Genomic DNA, 13,700 nt, shown 5'->3' with positions numbered 1-13,700 from the left:
ACTTTCTTTAATGTACTGTATCTTTTCATCCTCACAATAACCTCATAAAATCAATATCATTCCTGTTTCATAGATAACAAAACTGAAAGTCTTAGGAGACCCCAAAGGAAATCTCTCTCTCTTGCACCCTGGAGGCCTTCACTGGTGTTTCCATTAGTAGTGATCATGACCTTGTGCTGCTTAATGCATGTGTCATTCTGACAGGACATTTTCAGCTCTTGCAATTGGGGGCAGGGCATAACCCTTCCAGAGCAGGACACCCAGAAGATGTGCAACACACATCTGCAGAATTGACATTTCTGGCTTTCTATAAACAGCCTATTTCCTTGTCTACAAGAGACACCTGCTGCCTGGCTCTGTGGGGGGGGGGGGGGGGGGAATGATGCAGCCCAGTGTGTGTCTTAAGAAACTTGAAGAAAGGCACAGTGTCCTTTCATTGCAAAGCTCTGTAGGATGACCTGAAACATTTTCTAGAAGGAAGGGATGAGAGATAGGAAGAGTCCAATTTACTAGTCTGTTTGTGTTGTTCTGATCATCTTACCAACTGGTGAAGGTGGAGGCAGCAGGTCAGAACTGAGAGGCCACCAGGGAGGCAGAGATGGCCCATATCGTAGCATCGCTGACAGAGGGCCTCCCATGGGGTAGAGCATGAGGGGGCGTCCTGGGAAAAAGGGGGATCCTCTTGAATCCTATTGATCTGCAGGTAAAGTTTTGAAAAATTTTGATGTCATAGACAAAAGCACCATTGCCGCGTAAAGCACAAACCCTAAGGAGCAGGTGTCAGCACCTGGCATGTCCCCTCCACTAGGATCCCAAATAGCAGCATCAGTGCCAGAAACTGTACTCCTCAGATAGACTTCATTTCCAGAACCTTCGCAGCCCTGCCTCCACCTTCATCATAGTAGATTCTTATTTAGAAATGAGATGAAACAGAAGGAATGGAAATGAAATCCCAGGCTCTGCACATGCGGTTCTAGATACTGTTTAGAGCCCTTCCACAATCTTATCATGTCTTCTCTCTGATTCTCAGACTCTGCAAGTAAAGGATGAACACCCTGCTGTAAATTTGAGGAAACAGACGTTCTGAGAAGAATTAGATCCATTCCCAGGGCCACACATTCTGCTTGCAGGTGCCTGCTCATATTCCCTCTGCTCGCCTCCCTGAGAAAAGAGTCATCTAGTCTCTGGAGGTTTTCCTGTGGGCACGAAGTTCTTTCAGATAGGTGTGGAGTCCTGGAGTTCTAGGAATGTACTTTCTGACAAAAACAATGTTACATATGGAAGTGAGCTATGTAGAGGTAACTCAATTGGGAAAGTGTCTGGTTTTTGTGCTTTAAAAAAAGAAGAGAGAGAGGGAGAGAGAAAATTCAAGTATAACATAACACACAGAAAGAAGTAAGGCCAGAAAATGGGATTAGAAGAAAAGAGAAAAGTTTTGTTCAATACTTGTTAGAATTGAAAACAATCGAGGGCAGCATTTACCTTGCTGTCCACCAGCTCCTCAGGGGGGGATGCACTTCTGCAGCTGCTGTTCTTCACGGGAGCAGCACCAGGTTCTGGATCTGACAAAGGACAAAGGACAAAAATCGGCTGAGGTCTATTCTGACTTGTAGTTCTGTGAGGAAGGATTACAAACCCTCTGCCTCCTTCCTCCACCATCTTAAACTCCTTAATCCACTCAGGTCCCTCACCAGAGGCAGAGAGTTTTCCAGACACCCCAAATGAAAGCTGTGGATGAGGGGAATGCCCATTCCCTGAGCTCCACAAAGTTCTGCCGGTAAGTGTAGGCGGCTCCCTAACAAATTAGTCAATTCTCGGCAGGGCAGGGCTCCAGTCTAGTGGGAACTCAACACTAAAACCAGGATCTCCAATATATAAAGGGAATTCACTTAGATTTAAGACACATTAAAAATTAAAATAACTGCCTTGGATAGGAAAATTTTCAGGAAAACTGAGGCACTGGTCTTTTTCTTCAAGCCACAGGTAGATTTTAAAAATTCTTTCAGTCTATATAAAACCTGACTTCCATATCTTACCAGGCAACATATGAATATTTATGACTGAAAATGGACTCATAGGCATTAATGCATGATAATGAGAAGAAGAAGAAAGATCCATGGGGCATTAGGAGAAATTCATCATCTTGGAGAGTAAAATTACAGAGAAAGACAATTTATGAATAAAGTATTATGCTACAGAATACAAATAAAGGAACCTCTAACAATAGTAAGCAAATGCTTCCTCTCCCAATACAGGCCTTGCAGTAGACTATCCACCAAGGGAAATCACAACAATTTCTTCACGCTTCAGGACAAACAACTTGCATACTAAAATATGTTGTTTGTGTTAGAGTTCTCACATAAATGGGAAAGTATATCCCTGGAACAGTTAACTTGAAGGTGGGAAGTAGGTGCTAACCGGATTCCTTTTCAGGATTTCTCTTCTACTAAAAGTAGCCTAGAGTTGGGGTGGGGGTGTCTGCTGTCCATGGGGGTGCACACCCCACCCTGCAAGGGGACAGGAGCAGGAGCCATTCAGGCTGTAGTAAGTGCTTGGGATGCTTTCCAGGCATCACAGTGATTACTCACTGGAACAAAAAGCCCTTGAAGTGGGTTTTACAGTAGAGAAGGAATTGCACATCCACATAAAGCTCCCTACCTCTCTGTGGAAGGTTCTACGCATCAGGGCTTCTCAGAATCAGTTTCATAATCTTGCTTCCTTTTTGAGGCCTTGAGATTTTGTGGATTATTTTCAACAAACTTGAATATAGAAAAAGAATGGACTGTAAAATACCAAAAAATGTCTTGTATGACTTTAAATGTATATAAGGGTAAAATACACTACCATGATAGCGCAAAGAGGGAAATAGATACAGTTAAATCTCAAGAAGAAGCGGTAAAAATACTACTTATTAGTAGATTAAATCAAGGATACAGAAAATGACCAAAAAAAAAAAAAAAGGGGGAAGGAAAATACAACCTATATCTACCCAATCTAATAAAGGAAATGTAGAATAACTAAAAATCTAAAAGATAGAAAGAAAAAAAGACAAAGGAATTGCATATACTTGCTGACATGAGAGGAACCTTAATGTATTCAGAGGTTACCTTACAAGTAAAAGGATTGAGCCGACATTCAGTCTCCATGTCTATCCACCATTTTGTTTATATCCATCTCTCCAGAAGAGATTTTGAGGCAGGTAAGTATCTGAGTGGGTAGGAGATTGCCAGGTGAAGAGCAGAAAATATATAGTGTACACAAAGGCAAAGAGGCTTCTGGAGGCCCAAGGGACCTGAGCAGAGTGGCTGCAGCTTGGGATGCATCAGAAGGAGCTGCAGAAAATGCACAAGGAGAGGCCACCAGGGACCTGCTGAGGGGAAGCTCCCCAGGCCCTACTGAGGAACCCTGGACTGACCCTGCAGAGCATGGAATGTCCCAGAATCAAAAGAAGGCAGGAACAGAGAACTTGCCTACAAAGAACACTCTAGCAACTATAGGGAGAATGAATCAGAGTTGGAAATGTGTTTAAAGATGGGAAAGTGGAGGTAAGGAGAGTAATTAGAAAACCTGGGCAGTATATTCATTTCGTGTGGAAGCTGCAACAAATGACCAAAGTGGAGGCTTCAAACATTTATTTTTAAAAAATTATTTTCTTACAGCTCTGGAATCCAGAAGTCCAAAATTAGTATGATGGGGTCCAAGTCGGGGTTTTGGCAGGCGGGGCCACACTCCCTATAGAGGCACTAGTTTGAGTCTGTCCTTGGTATCTTCCAGCTTCTGGTGGCTTGCAGCATTCCTTGGCTGGTGGCCGCTATCTCCAGCCTCTGCCTCTGTCTTCACATCACCTTCTCCTGTGAGTGTGTGTGTGTGTAAGCACCCTCTGCCTCGGTCTTAGAAGGAAAATTGTGATGGCATCGAAGGCTCACCTGGATAGTCCAGGATACTCTCTCCATCTGAAGATGCTCAATCACACTGGCAATATCTGTGCCACATAAGGCAACAATCGTAGGTGCCAGGAATTAGGACCTGATTTCTCTGTAGGTCATAATTCAGCCTTTCCAGGCAGGAAAGGTGATGGGGGACTGATCTAACCGTAGGCAGATAGGGGCATAAAATGGATGTGGGAGAAGCTAATTCCATATCATAAAGAAGAACAATTGGCATGTAAGTAACCAAATGATTACTGGTGGTAAATATAAGCTCTTTGAAACTATTTCAGAAATGAGAAATGGTTCTTTCTAGTGGGTCAGATATTTAGTGAGCTACAGTAATTTTAGGAAAAATTAAACTGTGGTTGCTCAATGAGCACAAAAGGAGGGAAAAAGCAGTGGTCCATTTTTGATGTTTAATGGCATCAGGCAGTAGCTCCTGAGCGATGAACTATTTTCTCAGCAAGACATGCTTTCATGGAAATTTCTGTGTACACTGAATAATAACATGTATGAGCAGCCAGAAATAGCAACAGATGCAAAAAACCCATTTTCAAGGAAATAAAAATGGATTTTTATGCAGCAAGAACACAAAATGCTGTGTAAGAGTTTATATTTCAAAGGTTACCTAACTCCAAATTTGAGATATAAATTCTGGAGGAATAATGAACTACTCAAAGCTTTCTATGGTCACAACTCCCACCCTCCTTTCCACAATGGTGTCCTATAATGTTTGGGATGAATATTTTATATTTATTCTACAATGTAAAACACCTTTGTTCGTTAAGAATTCCTTAAAGTCCTGGAAAATTTTATTCTTTGAAAAAAGATCACCTCATACCTGTCACTCAAGATTTTTATGAGCCAAAGCAAGAAATAGAAGAGAAATCTGAATCCAATAACTTGGTCAGAGAGAAAGCAAAGGTGAAAACAACAACGAAAAGAAAAAATACAGAGAGCACTGGAACATCAGAAAGACGGAGGCAGCTCAAGAGCCATAAATAGTGGTTTCTGGACCACCCCTCCCCCCCACTCAGCCCCAGAATTGCAGGCCAGATTCCCTGTAAAAGAACAATGAGGGTGATAGAAGTCAAGGCAGGCAGGAAGAAGCACAATTCTACGATGATTAAATATGGTAGACATAGTGTGGTACCTCTTCTGAGGAGAGATAAAATACGTTCATGAGTCTTCACGTTCACTCGTTACAACATCTGAAACAATGAACATATAAAACCTCTTACTCTTGTATGGCCTTCTTTCTCTTCTCATGGACTTCCTGGAGAGACTCTGTTTTCAGGGTCATGGATCTGCAGTCCTTTTCCATTGCTGCTTTCAAAGACAGCAATGAATTGTAGTCGTTTTCTACTTCCTTTAAGGATTCTGCAAAGGACAAATCATTCTTTAGCTGCAACTTGTTCACTTGGGCATTCAAATGTGTTTAGGGGGCTGAGGACAGAGAATCCTGAAAGGATTCTTTACCTTCACACTGCAAAATCATTTCCACTGAATGGAAATTTCTTCTCAACAAGCAACCCACCTGCCACATTGTCTTTATTGATTGTCAAAGCTGTCAGCCTCTCCTGTAACAGTTTTAGATCTTTTTCTACTTCCAGAATTGCATTTTGAGCCTAAAAGTCACAACAGGGAGAAAATTTTGTTACAAGTGAGGCATAGTAGGAACTCCCGGCACTTAGGATATTCTGTAGTAGGAGTTATACCTGCAAGACATCCACCATCTGAGGCATTCGATTTTCCACCCTCCCATTGCAATCACCTAAAAAACAAGAATTCAGTCTTTTCAAGAAACTCAACAATTATTTCATGTTTAAACAATTTTTAAAAACTACAATAAGATATTGGGCTTCAAATTTCGGGGAGTTCTGGATCACAGAGTGTTTCAACAATGGCAATGGAGGGATACTGGTATGGGATACCAATGACAGATGATATATGACTGACAGGGAGCTGTACAGAACATATGTCCAGGGTGCATGGTAATGTTTGGATATACTCATAGTGGCAACAATTAAAAACCACTGTAGGGGGGGTACTGGGTTCCCGGCCAGTGGTGCTCTGTCGTGGTCCCTAGGGGAGCAGCGACAGTCTCCCAGGTACAGTGGTGGGGACCGGGAGGGAGTGAGGGTTCAACAGTGAGCCCCTGATACTAATGACTATGCTTGTGAGCTGATAAACCCAAAATAATAACAAGGCCTAGAGCAACTTTGTGCCTGGGAATTTCCTTCTGTCAGCCTTCATGTTACTCAAATGTGGCCAGTCTCGAAGCCAAACTCAGCATGTAAATGCAATGCCTTCCCCCCAGCGTGGGACATGACACCCGGGGATGAGCCTCCCTGGCAACGAGGGACCACTATCAACTACCAACTGATGATGCAACTGGAAAATGACCTTATACGGAAGGTTCAATGCGGATCAGCAGAATATCCATGTCTACATAAAATACCATGACTTTAAAATGCTGTTTGACCTAAAGTAAGGGGGAAATGGAAAGGAGAAATGAGTTTATATGGCTACGAGTTTCTAAAAAAGAGTCTGGAGGCTGGCAGAAGGTTTGCCCTCATGCACAACTGAGCAGAGTCAGAGAGACAGATAAAGCAGATACAACCCCCAGATATTGGTTCCTTTGAGGGCTAAAGAGACCCATGGGAGTTATGGTCATGGCCGATGGGGTTAACTACCAGGGCAGATGGCCCCTCTTTGGAAATGGTGTTTATGTGTGATGAATCTGGACTCAGATGGGATCTCCCTTCATAAGACTTTCATGCTAATGTGCTGGAGGTGCAGTTAATGTTGGGGTTTAAGATATACTTAGGGGATTTGAATCTCTGGACTGACAATGTGATAGCCAGATCCTGAGCCTCAACAGACTCCAGCACCTACAATCTGATTTATTGGACTTACCACACTCAGCTAAGATGGAGGTGAAGAAGGACAACCACCACACCATGGAGCCTAGAGTGATTACAACTGAAAATGGGAGGATTGCATCCAGCATCCAGGTGGAATCTGAGCCTCCTCTTGACATAAAGGTGCAATGGACACAACCAATCCAGTGTCCACATAGAAGAGGTGGCATTGGATTGGGAAAAGTGGACATAATGGACAAAGGGTATGGGGAAAGGCAGGAAGAGATGAGAGGTGGAGGCGTCTTCGGGACATGGAGCTGCCCTGGATGGTGCTTCAGAGGTAATCACCGGACATTGTAAATCCTCACAGGGCCTACATGATGGAATAGAGGAGAGTATGGGCCATGATGTGAACCAATGTATATGAGGTGCAGAGGTGCCCAAAGATGTACTTACCAAATCCAATGGATGTGTCATGATGATGGGAACGAGTGTTGTTGGGGGGGGGGGAGAGGGGGGGTGGGGGGGTGGGGTTGAATGGGACCTCACATATATATTTTTAATGTAATATTATTACAAAGTCAATAAAAAATAAAAAAATTAAAAAAAAAAAAAAAACCCCCCCCAAAAAAAAAACTACAATAAGCTGTCAAGATTCATTCGGGCAATTCATTCTTAAAATAATTGAAAACTTAGGAAGAATGAAGACTGTGTGTAGAAGAAAAAGGTTCTCTTTGTTGTCCTAGGAAAGGAGGGGTGAAAATGACTCTCTTCTCTCCCAGATCTAACTTCTGTCTGGGAAAAGACCCAATTCCCACATTCCCTCTTCTCTTCTCCCCTGAAGCTTTCCCAGGAGTAGACACACACTGTATCACTTGAACACTTGTGGTAGTGACATTCAACTTGAGGAATGGCTCTAGGAACATGTCCATCATTAGCAGAGAAGGCCACTGCTCTTCCTATACCCCCACCTCTAAGGGCAATGCCCCAGTAGGTGGCTCTACCATCTCTGTGTTCTAACCCTGGCTGTAAGTCTTGATAACACACAGATGCTTCAGAGATGATGAGCACCAATAAAAAGACCATCTCCATGAGATGAGAAACAAGTCTGTCATCACATGGGACCTGACAGGAAAGTGTGCAGGACATAGAGGGGTAAGACCCAACTAATGCTGCTCTAACTTCCCCTCATGTGTCTAATTTCCATAGGGATAGGGGAAAGGGCTTAGAGTTCTGTTCTTGTCCAATGCTCTACAATGCCCAGCAACTACCTGGGCCCAACACAGGCAGACATGTAAACAAATCCAAGGATGGAACTTTATAATGCCAATACTTAGGAAGAGATACATCAAGTTCAAGAGTATCAAGAGGGTACTTGACTAAAGGCAAAGTGATCCAACCTCCCTGACATTGATCTTACCTGATAAATTTCTCCTTTTTAATGTATTTCCTCCTGTCTTTTTGGCCTGAGATTCATCTTTGCATCGTAGAGCCTTCAACTGCACTGAGCAATTAGTCAAAGCAAAAAAAAAGAACAAGAGAGAATCAGAAAGATTCTCCCACTTTTAATTAGATTTTGAACTGTGTACACAGGAATGAGCTTACTTCAATATTATCTTCAGGAGTCAGAACTCCCTCCAAATCTTTCTGAGTTGTTTTGAAGGATTTGCTTTGTTCACTGAGCTCCATGTGCTCTTTCAAACAGCTTTCGATGTCCTGTTACAACAAAAGTGAAAAAAAACTTTATTAAATAAATTAAATAAATAAGACTAAAGTAGGGATGGAGAAGTCATGACTCCCTGCCCCCTGGCTAGGCCTCTTGATCCTAGCCTAAGGCCTTTGGAAAAATGAGCAGAGAAGGGTTCCTCATGCTCAGTGCTAGATTAAGGACAGAAATATGTGTTTGCAGTCCCGGAAATAATTGTTGCCTTACTTTGCTTGGGCTGCCATAACAAAGTGCCACAAACTAGGTGGCTTAAACCAACAGAAATTGTCTCACAGTACTGGAGACTAGAAGTCTAAAATCAAGATTTCAGCAGGGCCATGAATACTTCAAAGCCAGTAGAGAAAAATCTGTTCTAGATTCAGCCTCAGAATCTGAATCTAGATTCAGCCTCTTCTAGCTTCTTCTGGTGTCAAACAATCCAAGGCATTCTCTGCCTCAGTCATTACACGGTGTCCCCTGCTCTGTCTGTCTGGGTCCAAATTTCCTCTTATAAGGACACCTGTCACATTAGATTGGGCAACTTGGACCCTTGGAGTCATTCTTTCTTCATTCCAGCCCATCTCTGTCCCTCTCATTCCAGGATGGCAGGTTCTCTGCTGATATGAACTTGTTGAAAACCCTGTCCGTCTTCTGTGAAATTTTGGGGTTTCTAAGCCATTAGTTGAGAGGGTCCTCCACAGGGAGGGAGATAATTGCATCTCCCTTCCTGGCTTCTGTTGAGATTGTTTGTTGGATCCACTTGTCACACATCTAATCATTTTTAGCAAATGGTTGTCCAGCCATACCCATGGCCATGTTTCCATAGTTAAATATTTGCATAGGCTGAGATTTTCCAAATGAATTCTTGGTTCCTATTTGTTTAACAGTTCATTCTTCAATTTACCTCTTTCCTGAGACATTTTATCACAAGTAGCAAGGAGAAACCAGATTCTACCTTCCAGCTTTGCTTGGAAATCTCCTTAACTAAAAGTCTGTCCTTATCACTTACAAATTCTGCCTTCCATACAGCTTCAGAGCACAATTCTTCCAAGTTCTATGCCACTTCAGGACAAGGATCATCTTTCCTCCAATTTCCAAAAACACATTCAGCATTTCCTTTGGTTCTTACCATTAGCAACTGCATTAATATTCCTCTTTCTAGCAGAATTCTGTTCATGATGATCTACATATTCTCTAAGACAATATAATCTTTGTCTACAGTTCCCTTTCCTTTTTTCTGTGCCCCCAACAGAATCACCTTTAACATCCATATTTCTACCTACAGTGTCTTCAGGGCAATGTAGGATTTTTCTATCAAGCATCTCAAAATTCTTACAGCTTTTACCCATTACTCAATTCCAAAGTCACCTCCATATGTTTAGATATTTGTTAAAGCAGCACCCTACTTCCTGGTAGCAAAAATTTTCTTATTTTGCTAGGGCTTCTGTTGCAAATTTCCAAAAACTGGTGGCTTAAATCTACAGAAATTTATTGTCTCACATTTCTGGACGCTGAAATTCCAAAATGAAGATGCCATAGGCCATGCTTCTTTCAAAAGCTGTGGGGAAGAATCCATTCCATGTCTCTTCTAGCATCTGCTGATTTGTTGACAATCCATGGCATTCCCTGCTCAGTCATCCCATGTGTTCTCCACTTTGTCTATATCCAAACTACCTCTGCTTGTAAGAACCAAACTACTCCAGAATGATCTTATTTTAACTTGCTTACATCCATTGGAAACTACCCAATTTGCAAATAAGATTACATTCTAGAGAACTGGGAATTAGAACTTCAACATATCAAATTTTCTAAGACATTAGTCAACCCACAACAATTATCTAGCAAGATGAAACAGGGCCGGTTTAGAACTTCCTTCTGAAAACCCTATTGCATACAAGTAACTGTTTAATAAGCAGGAAATTCACATGATTTATTTCCCATGTGAATGGATGAGCCTATCAGTGTCTCCAGCAAAAATCTGTGCCAGGCCTAGAGTTCCATATGATGATACCTCACCTGATCAACTGAAGCAGTAACTGCTCAAGGAGGATCTTCAAAGCTTTGATTCCTTGGCGTAATTAGCCTGTCCATCATCACTTCCTAAGGGCTACCTAGGTTAGTAACTGGTTGAAATATGACAGAATAAAGAGTCACCCTCCTGAAGGTTACAAGAAATTGTGCACCAGAAATGCAGAAGAGATAAGTAATCTGCACATGTCTCCATCCTGAGGCCACATTTCAAATCTGTGAATCTGTAAATGTGCATCGGAATCTTGCACTCACATCTCTTGACCAAACAGATTTGAGAAAAGACATTTAAGATGTGATGATTTTCAGGACTGTGATTTAAATCATCACTAGAATTATCTGTTCTTTATCTGTTCCTTCTCAATCTTAAGGTGAACCCTTTCTTTTTGATCCTAAAGTGTTTCACAGTTCATCTTTGCTTCACTACCATGAGAGTCACGATGTTTAATATTAATCCAAAACAAAACATTCGTATTAGAGAATTAATTGCCAGGATCACAACAGACATTGTACCTTATGCCAACAAGATATCACAGCTTTTTGTGGGTATGTGTGTGGATTTTTTGATGTTTGTTTTTAAAGGAAGTACTGGTGATTGAACCTGGGACCTCATATATGTGAGTCAGGTGTTCAAAATTAAGCTAAACCCGCTCTGACATCTTACAGTTTTTATATTCTAAGATACTAAACACTTATTCCTCATAAAAGGTAAGGCATATAATGAAAATTCTGAAATAAGTATAGACAGCTTTGCTCCTGCAAATTCAGAGGCATTTGGGAAAATGCTATCTTTTAATTTTTCTCTAGATATTTCTTATTCTGATATTTGCATATAAGGTAGGAAGAAAAATGTATTAGAATTTCAAAAGAAACACTGGGGCTTAGGCTAAAAAGAGAAACATCAACTCATATTTCAAACCTATGCCCTATATTTCAGGTAAAAAGAATTGACCATTTTGTACCTAGTCAAACAATCACATAACGAAGTAAAGAATGAAGGAAATACTTGAAGTCATAAAATTTCATGGCATCCACAACTTTTCTGTTTACAACATAGAGTGCTTCATGAATGCATGACAAGGGGAAAGCAAAGGAGATGGAAATTTTTTCAAGTGAAATAGCGCAAATGAAACTTTTATAATGGTGATTCAAAACATTGCTAAATTTACTTTAAAAATTCTCTCTTCTTCATTAAAAGGGGTAGGACTGTTCAATTTGGGGCAAAATCTCAAGAATCATCTCTTAAAGATTTTTTGTTCTGATTCATTTCTAGGAGGGCAGTGCTGATTGATGTGAAAATTACCCATGGAATTGTGGGAAAACATTCCTCCTAAGCCCTTAAACATAAAAAGCCATTAAAGCCATTCTGACAGTAGTACTGGAATTCTAGAGTCAAAAGAAGGCTGAGTTTCCCAGACTCCCAACTCTTACTGCTGTCAACAGCATGGAAAAATATAGGGCTCAAAAGACCTGGTGTACAAAAAGGCTCAAAAGCCAAATTATTATTAATAGCAGCCAAACTCTTTTCAAGTCCCGATGTTTGACATGTTGATGTCTCTTAGATTCTGATGTAACATGCAGAGACTGACTTACGTTATGCAGGAGTTCATTAGGTCCTGAAAGTGTTGTGATGTTATCCTAAGGCAAACCATATTGAGGCCAGTAAGAATTAATCGTTACTTTTACTTACAATTTTCAACCGGTGCACTAAGGCAGATATATTATTTTGGAAGTAAAGCTCTATTTAATTATCCCTTACACATGCACAAATCTACTTATCTGTCATAATGGAAAAGTGGGGCAATTTAAAAAGAAAATGCTTAAAGCTTCAGTTGCTTGAAATCATTTACTTCTCAACTCCAATAGCCATAATGGGGTCCAGAGCCACAAATTGTTTTAGAAAGTTGTAACAAAACAAACGTAAAATCTTTGGACTGTGATAGACTTCTTTCCCTAATGAAAAAGTATTGTTGAAATCTTACTCAGAATTGGTTAACTTTGAATTGGCAAACTATTCCAATAAGCCAGGTCCTATGTCTCTCCCAGACCATTAAAAAAATCAGAGGTCATCTAATCATTAAATGAATGGGACAGTGCTAGAGGAAATGCACAAACAACAAAAGAAATATTGGCCAACATCTTCCAGAAAGGACAAAAGTGCTTCCAAACCTCCAGTCATCCCCTGAAGAGATAATTGAATTACGGCTCAATAAAATTCAGCCTGGACCCCATTTAACCCTTGTAAAGGGTCATTGGGAAACTATTTCCACATTCAAATGTTAAAAGTGGTCATCAGGTGCTGAGGGCAGCCCAAAAACCTTGCTGAGATATTGGAATATTATTGTATATGCACACACCATTCGTGATAATACTGCTTTTGGAAAATGGTTCCAGAAACAATGGGAAAGTGATGTGTATACCTCTAACATCACAGCCTCACTCAGAAGGCAATGAGCTTCCTTTCCCCCCATGTCCTGCTAAGCAGAAGACAAGGGAGAGCAGGAGGAGACATGGGCAGGCAGCTGAGAGCAAGGACAAGGGCTTCAACAGCCAAGATCTGTGCTAGGGCAGCAGGCCCAGGATAAAGACAGCTGATTCCCGTGAAAATAAGAACTGAGGTTGGGTGTTTGAAAGGAGAGAAACAGGGATGGAAACAGAGCACCTTTGTATTGTGCACTTTTCCTTCTTCTGAAGGAACCTTAGATTTCTAAGGAATTTTCCAATCAATATGCAAGGAGGAAAATTCATTTACCATGTTAGGACCATTTCAGTAAAAAAACAGGGAGAGTGCACCCAACTTTAGAAAGATTTGTAGACAAAGCATCTGGGCATTTTGACTGATAAGTTGCAGTCACCTGCAAAGCTCATTTTATGCAAAATAATTTGTTCCAAATTATGTTTTAAAACTGAGGATTTAAGGCCAAATGTGCTAAGGTCTTACTCTCTCTTCCATTAACATGTTAAAAAGAACCTAAAATATACATCAAGTATAAAGTCCCCTCTCTCAGTTAAATGTGTTAGAAAGATGAGGGAATATGAGAGAACATGAACAGGAGACCCTGCTTTTACTCTGCATTTCACTCCTTAAGGGTGATGTTTGAATATCAACTAACTGGGTCCTAGTTCTGGCCTCAGGCTTTATCCTGTTGTTTTTCATAATAAATACTACAAATG

General features: G+C 41.0%; 2 protein-coding genes across 5 annotated transcripts in view; both read right to left on the bottom strand.

The window, feature by feature from the left end:
- Positions 1-564: 564 nt before the first annotated feature.
- Positions 565-5,694, bottom strand: LOC139437449 (transport and Golgi organization protein 1 homolog). The gene is made up of 6 exons (XM_071211484.1): positions 5,648-5,694; positions 5,467-5,557; positions 5,171-5,309; positions 2,659-2,759; positions 1,483-1,562; positions 565-697 (listed from the first exon to the last, which is right to left on the bottom strand). The coding sequence occupies exons 1-4, from the start codon at positions 5,672-5,674 to the stop codon at positions 2,675-2,677; spliced, it is 342 nt and encodes a 113-aa protein (XP_071067585.1). The 5' UTR covers positions 5,675-5,694; the 3' UTR covers positions 565-697; positions 1,483-1,562; positions 2,659-2,674.
- Positions 5,695-8,202: 2,508 nt separating this feature from the next.
- Positions 8,203-13,700, bottom strand: part of LOC131275494 (septin-14-like) — a 35,578-nt gene continuing 30,080 nt past the window's right edge. For 2 of the 4 annotated variants that reach the window (XR_009182957.1, XR_009182959.1), the window contains 2 exons: positions 8,399-8,509; positions 8,203-8,292 (listed from right to left, as the gene is read on the bottom strand). The gene's annotated coding sequence lies outside the window, so the exon portion shown is untranslated. Of the gene's footprint in view, positions 8,298-8,398; positions 8,510-11,990; positions 12,165-13,700 lie in introns of those variants that run through there. The other 2 variants (XR_009182958.2, XR_009182960.2) reach the window with 2 other exon arrangements.

Source organism: Dasypus novemcinctus, chromosome 23 (genome assembly GCF_030445035.2).
Source record: "Dasypus novemcinctus isolate mDasNov1 chromosome 23, mDasNov1.1.hap2, whole genome shotgun sequence".
Taxonomy (NCBI): domain Eukaryota; kingdom Metazoa; phylum Chordata; class Mammalia; order Cingulata; family Dasypodidae; genus Dasypus; species Dasypus novemcinctus.
Note: the sequence above shows the minus strand (reverse complement) of the source record. Positions and strands in the feature narration are given on the sequence as shown.